This window comes from Oncorhynchus mykiss, chromosome 1, assembly GCF_013265735.2.
Source record: "Oncorhynchus mykiss isolate Arlee chromosome 1, USDA_OmykA_1.1, whole genome shotgun sequence".
Classification (NCBI taxonomy): domain Eukaryota; kingdom Metazoa; phylum Chordata; class Actinopteri; order Salmoniformes; family Salmonidae; genus Oncorhynchus; species Oncorhynchus mykiss.
In genome coordinates this window covers 22,653,464-22,666,972 of record NC_048565.1, presented here as the reverse complement: position 1 = coordinate 22,666,972, position 13,509 = coordinate 22,653,464, and the positions used below count along the sequence as shown (strand labels likewise).

Genomic DNA, 13,509 nt, shown 5'->3' with positions numbered 1-13,509 from the left:
ATCAGAGGCAGGTGTTAGTCATTGTCTCTGATTGGGAACCATATTTAGGTAGCCTGTTTTGTGTTGGGTTTTGTGGGTGACTGTTCATGTCTCTGTGTTTGCACCAGATAGGACTGTTTGGGTTTTCATTTTTCTTGTTTTGTTTAGTCTGTTCATGTATAGTTGTCTTTATTAAAAACATGAATAACCACCATGCTGCATTTTGGTCCGCCTCTCCTTCACCACAGGAAAACCCTTACACATACACCTTCATGATTATATCAAATGTCAGCGTTTAGCGTACTTAAACAAAACTTTTTTTTTTATGCAAGCATTCATTATATGCAAAAAATAGGTGTTAAAGTCAAGCTTTGAGAGATGGACAAATGCACACATTAAATACTGTTATGTTTCTTTTGATACAGGTTAAAGTCCTTAAAGTGGTATGACATAGAAATATGATACCTGTTAAGGCTTCACAAAATACCATTCAAGGCTATTCAATTTGACCAAAAATAAATTTTGTCTGTCGTTACCTTAGAAACGCAATTTTACCCCTCTGACCTAGCCTTGAGAATGAGTCAGAATGCAGAGTACAAAAATATATTTACAAATGCACAACTATTCCAACAATTTATTTTGTTTGTTTTTGGGGTGTTTTCAGTTAAAATGTATTGTATTACACAGAGAGATTTCTCAATACTGCCCTAGGACATTGCCCTCCACTGTCTGTCTGTCAGGAGGGATGTACAAGCCTGTCTCCTGGTGGACAACATCAAAGTGGCACCAATGTCCAGATATCCAGTTTCAGCATTGCTGCCGATGCTGTGGCAGTTGTTGAGCATTCAAAAACAACTCTGTATACTGTATGTCATCAAAGGTGTCCCTAAAATACTGTTCTGTGATCCATAAAAGCACACCGCATCACCAGAATGTATGGTCACCTCAAGTGTGCTGAGTGGAATCTACCTTCCACTTTATTCACTGAGTTCAAATCACTAGATACATGTCTGCTAGTGAACTGTACCTGTACTGGCTACTGACTGTGTCTTGCCTTTCTCTCTCTCCTGCAGGTTTGATAGTGTTCCTGGGCATGATGGTTGGGGCGTTCATCTGGGGAGGCATGGCAGACAAACTGGGCCGCCGGAAGTGTCTGATCTGGGCACTCACCATCAACTGTGTCTTCGCCTTCCTCTCCTCCTTCGCCCAGGGATATGGCTTCTTTCTCTTCTTTAGGCTCATCTCCGGCATCGGGTAAGAAAGACCCCATCTATTGAGAGCGGGGAAACGAGATGAGTTTCTACTTGAAGGAATTAGGGTTGTGACTGGGATGCTATAGGACAAGTGAACATGATCCTTTCGACCTGATAAAATATACTTTGAACAACGTAACGGTTACAAAGTCACAGCCTCTGAAGAAGCTACATGGAAGAGGCAGTAGTTACTGTAGGACTCGTGCTAGATTACACTTCCTCCCATGTTCAGCACATTCAGAGCTACTCTCCTCCTCCACCTACAACAATGCAGCATTGTGCTATCTCAGAATAGCATTGTTCCACAGGGATGTAAGCAAGCTTTGCTTACTGACTCCAGAATCAGGTCAAAGCGTATGCAAAAACATTGTGTATACAGAAGACCTCAGCTGGAGGAGCATGGTGTATTAGACTATTGTGTATCTATGTATGGTTGGATATTAGTGGAAGCTCAAACTACTGACCTTCAACTACTGACCTTTCGGAAACTTACCTGATTACAAAAATACTGAAGTCTGTTCTTCCTAGAAAAATAGATGATTCATCTAGGGACTTCCTGGATTCATAATGGTGAAATAAAAAAGCAAATCTCTTGTGTTATCTACAATCATAATCTGTCAATGAGTTCCTATACTAATCCTCTGTATCTCCCTTCAGTATTGGAGGTTCTGTCCCCATCGTCTACTCCTACTTCTCAGAGTTCCTTCAGATGGATAAGAGGGGGGAACACCTGAGCTGGCTGTGTATGTTCTGGATGGTGGGAGGCATCTATGCCTCCTTCACAGCCTGGGGCATCATCCCTCACTATGGTACAGTACAATACTGCATACTAAACACTCAACAGACAACCCTTACTATAGCGGCCATGACCTGGGATTAATATCATCCTCCTTGCTGACATAAGCAAGTTCACCCAAGTTCAGCTACAGCAGTCCCTGCATTGGATGTTATGGTAATGTAACACGACTAAGCCACAGGAGGTTGGCGACACCTTAATTGGGGAGAATGTGCTTGTGGTAACGGCTGGAGTGGAATAAGTGGAATGGTATGCCATTCCAGTCGCTACGTTCTAGCCGTTATTATGAGCTCAGCAGTCTCCACTGGACTAAGCATATGTGTTGGGTTAATTAACTGGCTGATAGATTTGTAATCCTAATATTAGTCTGTAAACACACCTATAGACCCAGGGAGTGATTTGGCTTGTGTTCCAGGTTCTAGAGTCTAGACACAGGTAATGGATGATGATTGTGTGGTGGCTGTATTGTATTGTGCTGTGTTCCAGGCTGGGGCTCTAGACCGAGATAATGACTGAGGTTGTATGTTGTGTGTTGTGTTCCAGGCTGGGGCTCTAGACCGAGATAATGACTGTGGTTGTGTGTTGTGTTCCAGGCTGGGGCTCTAGACCGAGATAATGACTGAGGTTGTATGTTGTGTGTTGTGTTCCAGGCTGGGGATCTAGAACGAGATAATGACTGAGGTTGTGTGTTGTGTTCCAGGCTGGGGATCTAGACCGAGATAATGACTGAGGTTGTATGTTGTGTGTTGTGTTCCAGGCTGGGGCTCTAGACTGAGATAATGACTGAGGTTGTGTGTTGTGTTCCAGGCTGGGGCTCGAGACCGAGATAATGACTGAGGTTGTGTGTTGTGTTCCAGGCTGGGGCTTCAGCATGGGGACAGAGTTCCAGTTCCACAGCTGGAGGGTGTTTGTGCTGGTCTGTGCCCTGCCTGCCATCACCTCCCTGGTGGGGCTCATGTTCATGCCTGAGAGCCCCAGGTTCCTCCTGGAGGTAAGATCTATTTTCTTAAGATTAAGATGAACAGTACAGGAACGTAATACTCAGGACCTTTAACATATGGTGTTGATCATGCAATATTTTCATACAAAACCCCAAACCGAGTTTGCAGATGTATTTGGTTTAAAAACACACACAACTGAAATGTGTGGACTATAGGGAGGTTTTGACTTACAGTGTAACGATGTGCGCTGAGAGTCAGGAAGCAAGTTCAGGGAGTGAGTGTTTTTAATAAATAAACGCAACATAATACGAAACATGAACAACGCACAGACATGAAATACAGTATGTGGCTGTCTTTGTCAGAATGCCAAACATGACGAGGCCTGGATGATCCTGAAGAATGTCCATGACACCAACTGGAGGGCAAAGGGCCAGCCTGAGAAGGTCTTCCAGGTGTGTAGAGACAACATCACAGATGACCACTAAATAACACTTGCTTGAAGGGCTGCTTTGGCATTTTCAGCTTCACAGAATATAATGAAACAAAGTGAACATAATTTCATTCCCCTCAGGTGACACACATCAAGGCTCCTAAGACCCAGGAGGATGAGTTCATTGAGATCCAGAGTGCCACAGGGACGGCTATGCAGCGGTGGGCCGTCCGGACCCTCACTCTGTGCAAACTGGTAGGACCAAAAATGTTCTGAAATCAAACACATTACTAATGAGACCAACATTAACACCAACAGGCTATTAGTATGTGATGTGTCACTATGCTGTGTTTTCATTGCAGGTGCTGAAGAACGTTGCTTCTCTCTTGGGACCTGAGCTGAGACTGAGTACACTGTTCATGGCAATCATCTGGTTCACCATGGCCTTCAGGTAAATACAGTGCCTTCCACATTTTGTTACGTTACAGCCTTATTCAAAAATGTATTACATTGTTTTTATTCCTCATCAATCTACACACAATACCCCATAATGACAAAGCTAAAACAGTTTTTCTGAAAATGTTGCTAATTTATTAAAAATAAAAAACTGAAATATCACATTTACGTAAGTATTCAGACCGTTTACTCAGTAATTTGTTGAAGCACCTTTGGAAGCGCCAAATACAACAAGTGTAGACCTTACCGTGAAATGCTTACTTACAAGCCCTTAACTGACAATGCAGTTCAAGAAATGTAGATAAGAAAATATTTACTAAATAAACTAAAGTAAAAATATTGAATCAAATCAAAAAGTAACACAAGAAAATGACATAACAATAATGAGGCTATATACAGGGGGTACTGGTACCAAGTCAATGTGCGGCGGTACAGGTTAGTCGAGGTAATTTGTAAAGTGACTATGCATAGGTAATAAACAGTGAGTAGCAGCTTTCAATGTAAATAGTCCGGGTGGCCATTTGATTAATTGTTCAGCCGTCTTATGGTTTGGGGGTAAAGCTGTTAAGGAGCCTTTTGATCCTAGACTTGGCGTGCGGTAGTAGAGAGAACACTCTATGTCTTAGGTGACTAGAGTCTTTGCTGATTTTTTGGTCCTTCCACTGACACCGCCTAGTATATAGGTCCTGGATGTCAGGAAGCTTGGCCCCAGTGATTTAGTGAGCCGTACGCAATACCTCGAGACTTCTTTAATATTAGACATCGCTCACCAGCAGTTATTGACAAAGAGACACGCCCCTCGTCTTACCAGATGTAGCTGCTCTGTCCTGCTGATGCACAGAGAAGCCAGCCAGCTCTATATTATCCGTGTCGTCATTTAGCCATGTCTCAGGGAAACACAAGATATTACAGTTTTTACTGTCCCGTTGGTAGGATAGTCTTAATCGTACATCGTCCAGTTTGTTTTAAATGATTGCATGTTCTTGGGGACCTTCTTAACCTACTTCTCGTCTAATTCTTACAAGGCACCCCGTCCTCCTCCCCCTTTTTTTCTGTCTTTCTTCACACTTATGACTTGGATTTGGGCCTTGTCTTGACACAGCAGTATATCCTTCGAGTCGCACTCATTAAAGAAAAAATCCAGAAGCTCTTTCAGTCATAAGAGACAGTAACAGCAACATTACGTACAAAATGAGTTAAACAATATGAAAAAACAAAACAAAATAGCACAGTTGGTTAGGAGCCTGTAACACGGCAGCCATCCCCTCCGGCACACCTGTATTTGGGGAGTTTCTTCCATTCTTCTCTGCAGATCCTCAAGCTCTGTCAGGTTGGATGGGAAGCGTTGCTGCACAGCTATTTTCAGGTCTCTCTAGAGCTGTTCGATCGGGTTCATGTCCGGTATATTTTCAGTTCTCTCTTGAGCTGTTTGATTGGGTTCATGTCCGGGCTCTGGCTGGGCCACTCAAGGACATTCAGAGACTTGTCCGGAAGCCACTCCTACGTTGTCTTGGCTGTGTGCTTAGGGTCGTTGTCCTGTTGGAAGGTGAACCTTCGCCCCAGTCTGAGGTCCTGAGCAGGTTTTCATCAAGGATCTCTCTGCCCTTTGCTCCGTTCCTCTTTGCCTCGATCCTGACAAGTCTCCCAGTCCCTGCCGTCGAAAAACATCCCCACAGCATGATGCTGCCACAACCATGCTTCACCATAGGGATGGTGCCAGGTTTTCTCCAGACGTGACGGTTGCCATTCAGACCAAAGAGTTCAATCTTGGTTTCATCAGACCAGAGAATCTTGTTTCTCATTGTCTGAGAGTCTTTAGGTGCCTTTTGGCAAACTCCAAGCGGGCTGTCATGTGCCTTTTTACTGAGGACTGGCTTCCATCTCGCCACTCTATCATAAAGGCCTGATTGGTGGAGTGCTGCAGAGATGCTTGTCCTCCTGGAAGGTTCTCCCATCTCCACAGAGGAACTCTAGAGCTCTGTCAGAGTGACCATCGGGTTTTTGGTTACCTCCCTGACCAAGGCCCTTCTCCCCCAATTGCTCAGTTTGGCCGGGCGGCCAGCTCTAGGAAGAGTCTTGAGGGTTCCAAACTTCTTCTGTTTAAGAATGATGGAGGCCACTGTGTTCTTGGGGAGCTTCAATGCTGCTGAAATGTTTTGGTAGCCTTCCCCAGATATGTGACTTGATACAATAATCTCTCGGAGCTCTATGGACAATTCCTTCGACCTTTTTGCTCTGAGCAAAGAGTTTGCATACTTATGTAATAAGGAATTTCTGTTTTTGTTTTTTAAAATAAATGTGTTAATTTCTAAAACCTGTTTTCGCTTTGTCATTATGGGGTATTGTGTGTAGATTGCTGACAATGTAATTTTTTTAAAGTCCATTTTGAATAAGGCTGTAACGTAACAAAACGTGAAAATATTCAAGGGTCTGAATATTTTCCGAAGGCACTGTATATGTACAATATATGTGATGCTAAACAGGAAAGATTGTATACTGTGAGCAGCTGATTGTAAATACCTGTCGATACAGTCTGTGTCCCAAATGGCACCAAATTCCTCCCATGGGCCCTGGTCAAAAGCAGTGTACTATATAGGGAATAGGGTGCCATTTAGGATGCCAAAATACTGTATTTTAATGTTGTCTACTGTGGTCCAATAACGCTGATACCATCGTATTCCAGTTACTATGGACTGGGTGTGTGGTTCCCTGACATGATCAAATACCTTCAGCAAGAGGAGTATGAGTCCAAAGTCAAGGTGTTCCACAGAGAGAGAGTAGAACGCTTCCACTTCAACTTCTCCCTGGAGAATCAGATCCACAGAGAGGGAGAATACATCAATGACAAGTATGTAATATCCATGCTCCACCTTCTGGCCCTTCTAAGTACTACACCACAGCAAGTAATACTGTATTACAACAATTTATCATTGTCATGTCTCTTGATAATATCACAATGTAACATATCATTCTATGTAAGTACGGCACTTATTACTTATTTCACAATGATACAGACAATATTGAGGAAGGACTGTGCTGTCTGTCTTTCTAGCATGTAATGTGCCAAGTTATCAAAAATTCAGGAATCATGCTTTTGTGTTCCATCCCTTTAGGTTCATCAACATACAGATGAAGTCTGTTAAGTTTGAGGATTCACTGTTTGAAGATTGTTACTTTGAGGACATCGAGTCCACTGAAACAATATTTGAGAACTGTACCATCAGATCCACTGTCTTCTATAACACAGGTGGGAGCCGCTGGAGGTGTTACAGTAGGCCAACCAATGCACCACATTGTCAACAAGTTTAACCCTTTGGAATGTTTCCAAAATGAAAAAAGGTTCAACAGAGATTGAACTTTTGCAAAAATCAAGTCCTGCTCAATATGAATGAATGATGTATAATGACAATGCAGTATGTAATGCATTTCAAAATCATCAATTACCGTTGCTATATTTCACTGAAAACAGACAGTACATATTGACCAGTGGACTGAGAATTGCAAAGCCGTTAATGTTTCTCCAAGTACACTATTTATGTTATATCGTTGGCATTGTCACGTTTCCTCCAGATCTGTATGAGGAAAGGTTCATAGACTGTAGGCTGGAGAACACCACATTCCTCCATAATAAGAAGGGTTGTCACTTGGACATCGACGAGGAGAACGATGTGCTCATCTACCTGGTCAGCTTCCTGGGGTCCCTGGCTGTTCTACCCGGCAACATCATATCAGCTCTGTTCATGGAGAAGATAGGCAGGGTTAAAATCATAGGTGAGTTGGTCTGTATTGGACAAAGTACAATGGTAATAGGTTTCTATGATTTTAACTGTATTGGTTCTTATAATGGACAGGTAGGAAAATCAAATCAAATTTTATTTGTCACATACACATGGTTAGCAGATGTTAATGCGAGTGTAGCGAAATGCTTGTGCTTCTAGTTCCGACAATGCAGTAATAACCAACAAGTAATCTAACTAACAATTCCAAAACTACTGTCTTGTACACAGTGTGAGGGGATAAAGAATATGTACATAAGGATATATGAATGAGTGATGGTACAGAGCAGCATAGGCAGATACAGTAGATTGTATTGAGTACAGTATATACATATGAGATGAGTATGTAAACAAAGTGGCATAGTTAAAGTGGCTAGTGATACATGTATTACATAAGGATACAGTCGATGATATAGAGTACAGTATATACGTATGCCTATGAGATGAATAATGTAGGGTGAATAACATTATATAAGGTAGCATTGGTTAAAGTGGCTAGTGATATATTTACATCATTTCCCATCAATTCCCATTATTAAAGTGGCTGGAGTTGAGTCAGTGTCAGTGTGTTGGCAGCAGCCACTCAATGTTAGTGGTGGCTGTTTAACAGTCTGATAGCCTTGAGATAGAAGCTGTTTTTCAGTCTCTCGGTCCCAGCTTTGATGCACCTGTACTGACCTCGCCTTCTGGATGATAGCGGGGTGAACAGGCAGTGGCTCGGGTGGTTGATGTCCTTGATGATCTTTATGGCCTTCCTGTGACATCGGGTGGTGTATGTGTCCTGGAGGGCAGGTAGTTTGCCCCCGGTGATGCGTTGTGCAGACGTGACAGGTGTAGATTGAGTGTATAGCAGCAGCTCAGCTATTATTCTGACATTCTGCTCTTCAATTGGCAGATGAGAAAAGTATGAACATTGAGTTTTATAAGGGTGTGAGCCTTGATATATGATCAAGGAACATCGAAGTGTGATTGATTCTTACCGCACACCTCACGGCTCCATCTCCCTCTGCACATGATGTGCCAGTGCCACTGAGCTCACTGTTTCCTACTATGATCCCAATCTGCTTCTCCCTTTGCAGGCCTCTCCATGCTGATCTCAGCTGGCTGCACCTTCTTCCTGTTCCTGAGCTTCAGTCAGGCGGCCATCATAGCCTGGCAATGTCTGTTCTGTGGGGTCAGCGTGGCAGCATGGAATGGCATTGAGGTCATCACAGTGGAACTTTACCCAGCCTCCAAAAGGTACAGTACAGCAATCTGGAAATCAGACATGAATGTATTAGCTAGGCCCATCTAATTTATTATATTGTGCCTATTGGAAATAGATTGTTGATATGATATTGTATGATTTGCTTCATACTGTTAAAAGTATGTCAACCCATTATCATCAGTTACTGAATAAAATGGATGGAAAATGGTACATTTAATTTCAATCTTTATTTTACTAGGCAAGTCAGTTAAGAACAAATTCTTATTTACAATGATGGCCTACCCCGGCTGCGCCAATTGTGCGCCGCCCTATGGGACTCCCAATCATAGCCAGATGTGATACAGACTGGATTCGAACCAGGGACTGTAGTGACGCCTCTTGCACTGAGATGCAGTGCCTTAGACAGCTGCACCACTGTGTCCCCTGTGGTGTATTTAACCGATGTCCCTAACCTCCTCTCACAGAGCCACAGCGTTTGGGGTGTTGAATGCTCTCTGTAAGCTGGCGGCCATCCTGGGCACCTCCATTTTTGCCTCCTTTGTGGGGGTCACCAAAGTTGTCCCCATCCTCCTCTCCTGTACTGCTCTGGTGTGTGGAGGTCTGGTGGCCCTCAAGCTACCTGAGACCCGGGAGAAGATACTCCAGTGAGGAGGTCATACTGGCTAAAGGTCACAGGAGCAAGGAGCCACCTTTACAGGCGGAGTTCCTCTGGAAGACACACAGGCATTATGCAAGATTGGTTGTAACCACCTGGAGCTGACAAGAGTTTGTTCCACCAACATAGAGATCCTTTAATTACATGCTAACTAACAGTGTTCTTCATTGTCTGTTCTGTCTCATTAGCTACGATGTGTTTGGAGTGAAATGCTTTAAAATCAACTCCAAAAATCAAAATTATTATTGGGATTAAATGGGAATATTTCTCTAATTCCTTATCTATTGGTCTAAAAACCATAGTTTGCCCCATTAATGTACGATATTGTCGACACAAGATAAGAATGGGAAAATATGTAAACCTCTTGATGGAGACTGGTAACCAGAAACAGATTTCTGGTCAAGGGAATCTTTCTCCAATGCCATTTTGAATTCAGGTACTTGTTTTAATCTTGGCCCTGCCTTAATGAATACTTATCAACTCAAACACTCTACCTTCTCTCCAAAATGTAAACTATATTGACTGTAGTGTAGCATTCCCTCCATGTATTCTCGTCTTGTGTTTCAATCAACCCACAGTATGTAGTGGGAGGACAGCAAATATCCTTCACCACATCTATACTGTATTTTTGAATCATTACCTTTAGTTGAGTGTTTGAGGTTATAGTCCATTAACAAGGGGTATATTCAGTAGGTTGCCATTTAGGGAACAGCATACAACTGCTATTTACTGCAGTATTCTCCATCAAATTTAGGAGATAACGTATTTGGCCGTTCCATTCTAATCTTATTTGCTGTCATGCTCTGAAAATGTAATCCTGCTGAATATGCACCTGCAATCAAACCAAAAAAATTGCATTCCAATTTTCCAATTGAAACTAACTTGCAACTTCATTCAGCAAACTGTTTGGTCCTAGAGTGTGTTTGTGTGCTTGATGTAAATGTTCTCAGTTTCTCACTTGGGCTGTGGTTTATTTGTGTTGTCTATGCAACAACATCTTTAGTTTTTCTGTGGAAGTGGTACCACATAGGAATATGGGGGAAAAAATGAGTTTTAAAATATGTGGGGGAAATGCTCTTATTGGTGATAGGAGATTCACTGAAGCACACAGTGCTGTTTCTGCTAACTGTTGACTGAGTTGCATGTGTGTGTTAGTAATGTTTCTGTGTCTTTCATGTGTTGTTCAAAAAGTAAGTCGTCTGAATGATGATTGCTGTCTGTGTGTGTCACTGTAAATAGCTGACTGGATTGTAGCCTGTACCGGCTTGAATTAACAATCACTTTAGTTAGTTTAAGCATTTCTTAGCTGTTTCTTGTCAAGTATTGTGGAGCCAATTGCATTTCTTTCCAATACAAAACAAGACTTTTGCCAATTATTTCTGTCATACTAACAATCTAACAGTTGCACAAACTGAAGCTTTGCTGTTGAAACACTATTTTGCATTTGACTATCCTTATTGTATCTACACTATATTCACACAATAACATATTTCAAAATAGAGAAAGCTACAAAACAAGAATAAAGGTGATGTTGCATCATCCTTTTTCAAAGTGTAGGTTTGGTTTCCTTTAGTCTATAGAACATCTGTACCATTATATGGAGGTATACATAATTATTTCCTATACATTGTGTAATACCTGTTATCAATTGAGTTGCAGGAAGAAATCAGCCTTAATTGAATGCGAGGATTCAATAAAACATTTTTTCTTTCTCAAGCATCTTTTTGAGCAGCAGCATCACTGTTATAAAGGGATTGGCTTATGGATACACTTCTTGGGTGCATTCATGTTTGTGTCTGCATCTTTGTGAAACAGAAAGCCATACTTTGTTCTTTGTTTTTATATTTTTATCTCAAAATATTGTCTGTCGTGGAAAAAAATATTTTGCATATATTTTTTGTTTTGGGGTTTTGTGACTGTGAAAAGATGAAACAAATAAAATAAATCTATCAGTGTACTGTGAGCGATGGTTGGTTTGTTCTTCTTGGCATTAAGTCTGTAATAGGCCACAGAGTGGTAGACAGACCTGGTTGATTCAGGTTTCTACAGTGATATGAAAGTTGTAAAATAGGAACATGAGGAACTGCACACCAGTCATTCATTCTGAATTAGAAACATGCTCTCTTACGCTTGGTTGAGATGTTTTGAGTCAGACATAGAACCCACTCAGGGGTCCCATCATTTCACCTATTTTGAGTGGGGGGGTACTTCTCAGCACAGAGCATTGGAGGGGGGGGGGGGGGGGGGGGGGTTGTGGGTGGTGCTGTTTACTCTACCAGAGGTGTGAAACAACTTACTTCACCAGGCAGTTCCTCATGGACCACAGGTCCAAAAGCAGAGTAAAAATGGGAGCTGTGGATATTTATAGGTAAAGTGGGACAGAATGAATAAATTGTATTTCTTCGTTTGCATATTGTATGAAGAATTGTTAACAATTATATCGGACATCTATATAGCGGCAGGTAACCTAGTGGTTAGCGCGTTGGGCCAGTAATCGAAAGGTTGGTGGATCGAGTCCCTGAGCTGACAAGGTAAAAATCTGTTGTTCTGCCCCTGAACAAGGCAGTTTACCCAATGTTCCTAGGCTGTCATTGTAAATAAGAAATTGTTCTTAACTGACTTGCCTAGTTAAATAAAGGTTAAGACATTTTTTTTAAATCTTGTGATCCTGTTCAGCACGTGGCTATGGAACCTGCTGCACTGGACGTGCTATCTTGGTTCCTCTCTAGGTTTATTCCTAGGTTCCTGCCTTTCTAGGGAGTTTTTACTAGCCACTTGCTTCTATATTTGCATTGCTTGCTCTTTGGGGTTTTAGGCTGGGTATCTGTATAGCACTTTGTGACTCCTGCTGATGTAAAAACGGCTTCATAAAATGCATTTGATTGACTGACATGATAGAGGTCAACTGCTACAAATATGAATCTAGAGAACATCCATCACAGCTCTTCTCTAAAACCCCAAACAGGGCTTTAATGGCGAAAACTAGACTCACGGCTTTAGACAACTCTGGAGAACTAGTGAGTGCTGATTGCGCACCCCTGGGAAGGCTCAGGCCATGTCAAGCTGGCTGAAGGTTTTGGGGGCATGGGGAGGGGACAGGACAGGTGCTAGCTCGGGCTCCAGCTTTCACTATGAGGTGCTAATGGCCACTGCCTCTACCCCACAGGCCACTGGCCTCTCCCACATAGCTGTGGGAAATAGTTTGGGCCCGCGCTGCAGATGTCTTCACTTATTATTCTACAATTTCGAAAATAGAAAAAATAAAGAAAAACCCTTAAATGAGCCAGTGTGTCCAAACTTTTGACAGGTACTGCAGTTGGCTACATCAGTCCGCTAATACAGGACTATTAAAGGCCCACTACTTTCACTACTTTCACTACTTTTGTGAATTTAAAAATATATATATTCTATATATATATATATATATATATATATATAGAGAGAGAGAGAGAGAGAGAGAGAGAATTAAACAAATTATAATAATCATTCATAAAAGTAGTGAAAGTAGTGAAAGTAGTGAAAGTAGTGAAAGTAGTGGGCCTTTAATAGTCCTGTATTAGCGGACTGATATAGCCAACTGCAGTACCTGTCAAAAGTTTGGACACACTGGCTCATTTAAGGGTTTTTCTTTATTTTTTCTATTTTCGAAATTGTAGAATAATAAGTGAAGACATCAAATCTATGAAATAACACATATGGAATCATGTAGTAACCAAAGAAGTGTTAAACAATAAAAAAAATGTCATATTTTTGATTCTTTAAAGTAGCAACCCTTCGCCTTGATGACAGCTTTGCACACTTGCACACTTTAAAGAAGGAAACCCCCCACAAACCTCCCCAGTCCCAGTGCATGAGGTGGGCAACTCATTGGTTCTTTAACTGATCATATAAAATCACAATCTATTTTGAAATTCCTCATATTGTTAATTTTTTTAATATATGGGTTAGTAGGGGATTCAAGACTGGTCCTTCAAAGTGAAAATATCCACATATTAAATAAAGATAACATTAATAAA

General features: G+C 41.7%; 1 protein-coding gene across 4 annotated transcripts in view; it reads left to right on the top strand.

The window, feature by feature from the left end:
* Nucleotides 1-11,456, top strand: part of LOC110510003 (synaptic vesicle glycoprotein 2B) — a 40,998-nt gene extending 29,542 nt beyond the window's left edge. For all 4 annotated transcript variants that reach the window (XM_036971630.1, XM_021591382.2, XM_021591303.2 and 1 more), the window contains 11 exons: nucleotides 1,053-1,233; nucleotides 1,890-2,041; nucleotides 2,886-3,019; nucleotides 3,332-3,421; nucleotides 3,541-3,654; nucleotides 3,762-3,850; nucleotides 6,539-6,703; nucleotides 6,969-7,102; nucleotides 7,426-7,626; nucleotides 8,711-8,870; nucleotides 9,303-11,456. In XM_036971630.1, coding sequence (XP_036827525.1) covers nucleotides 1,073-1,233; nucleotides 1,890-2,041; nucleotides 2,886-3,019; nucleotides 3,332-3,421; nucleotides 3,541-3,654; nucleotides 3,762-3,850; nucleotides 6,539-6,703; nucleotides 6,969-7,102; nucleotides 7,426-7,626; nucleotides 8,711-8,870; nucleotides 9,303-9,486 — 1,584 coding nt within the window. In that variant the 5' untranslated portion in view covers nucleotides 1,053-1,072 and the 3' untranslated portion in view covers nucleotides 9,487-11,456. The remainder of the gene's footprint in view (nucleotides 1-1,052; nucleotides 1,234-1,889; nucleotides 2,042-2,885; nucleotides 3,020-3,331; nucleotides 3,422-3,540; nucleotides 3,655-3,761; nucleotides 3,851-6,538; nucleotides 6,704-6,968; nucleotides 7,103-7,425; nucleotides 7,627-8,710; nucleotides 8,871-9,302) is intronic.
* Nucleotides 11,457-13,509: the final 2,053 nt, after the last annotated feature.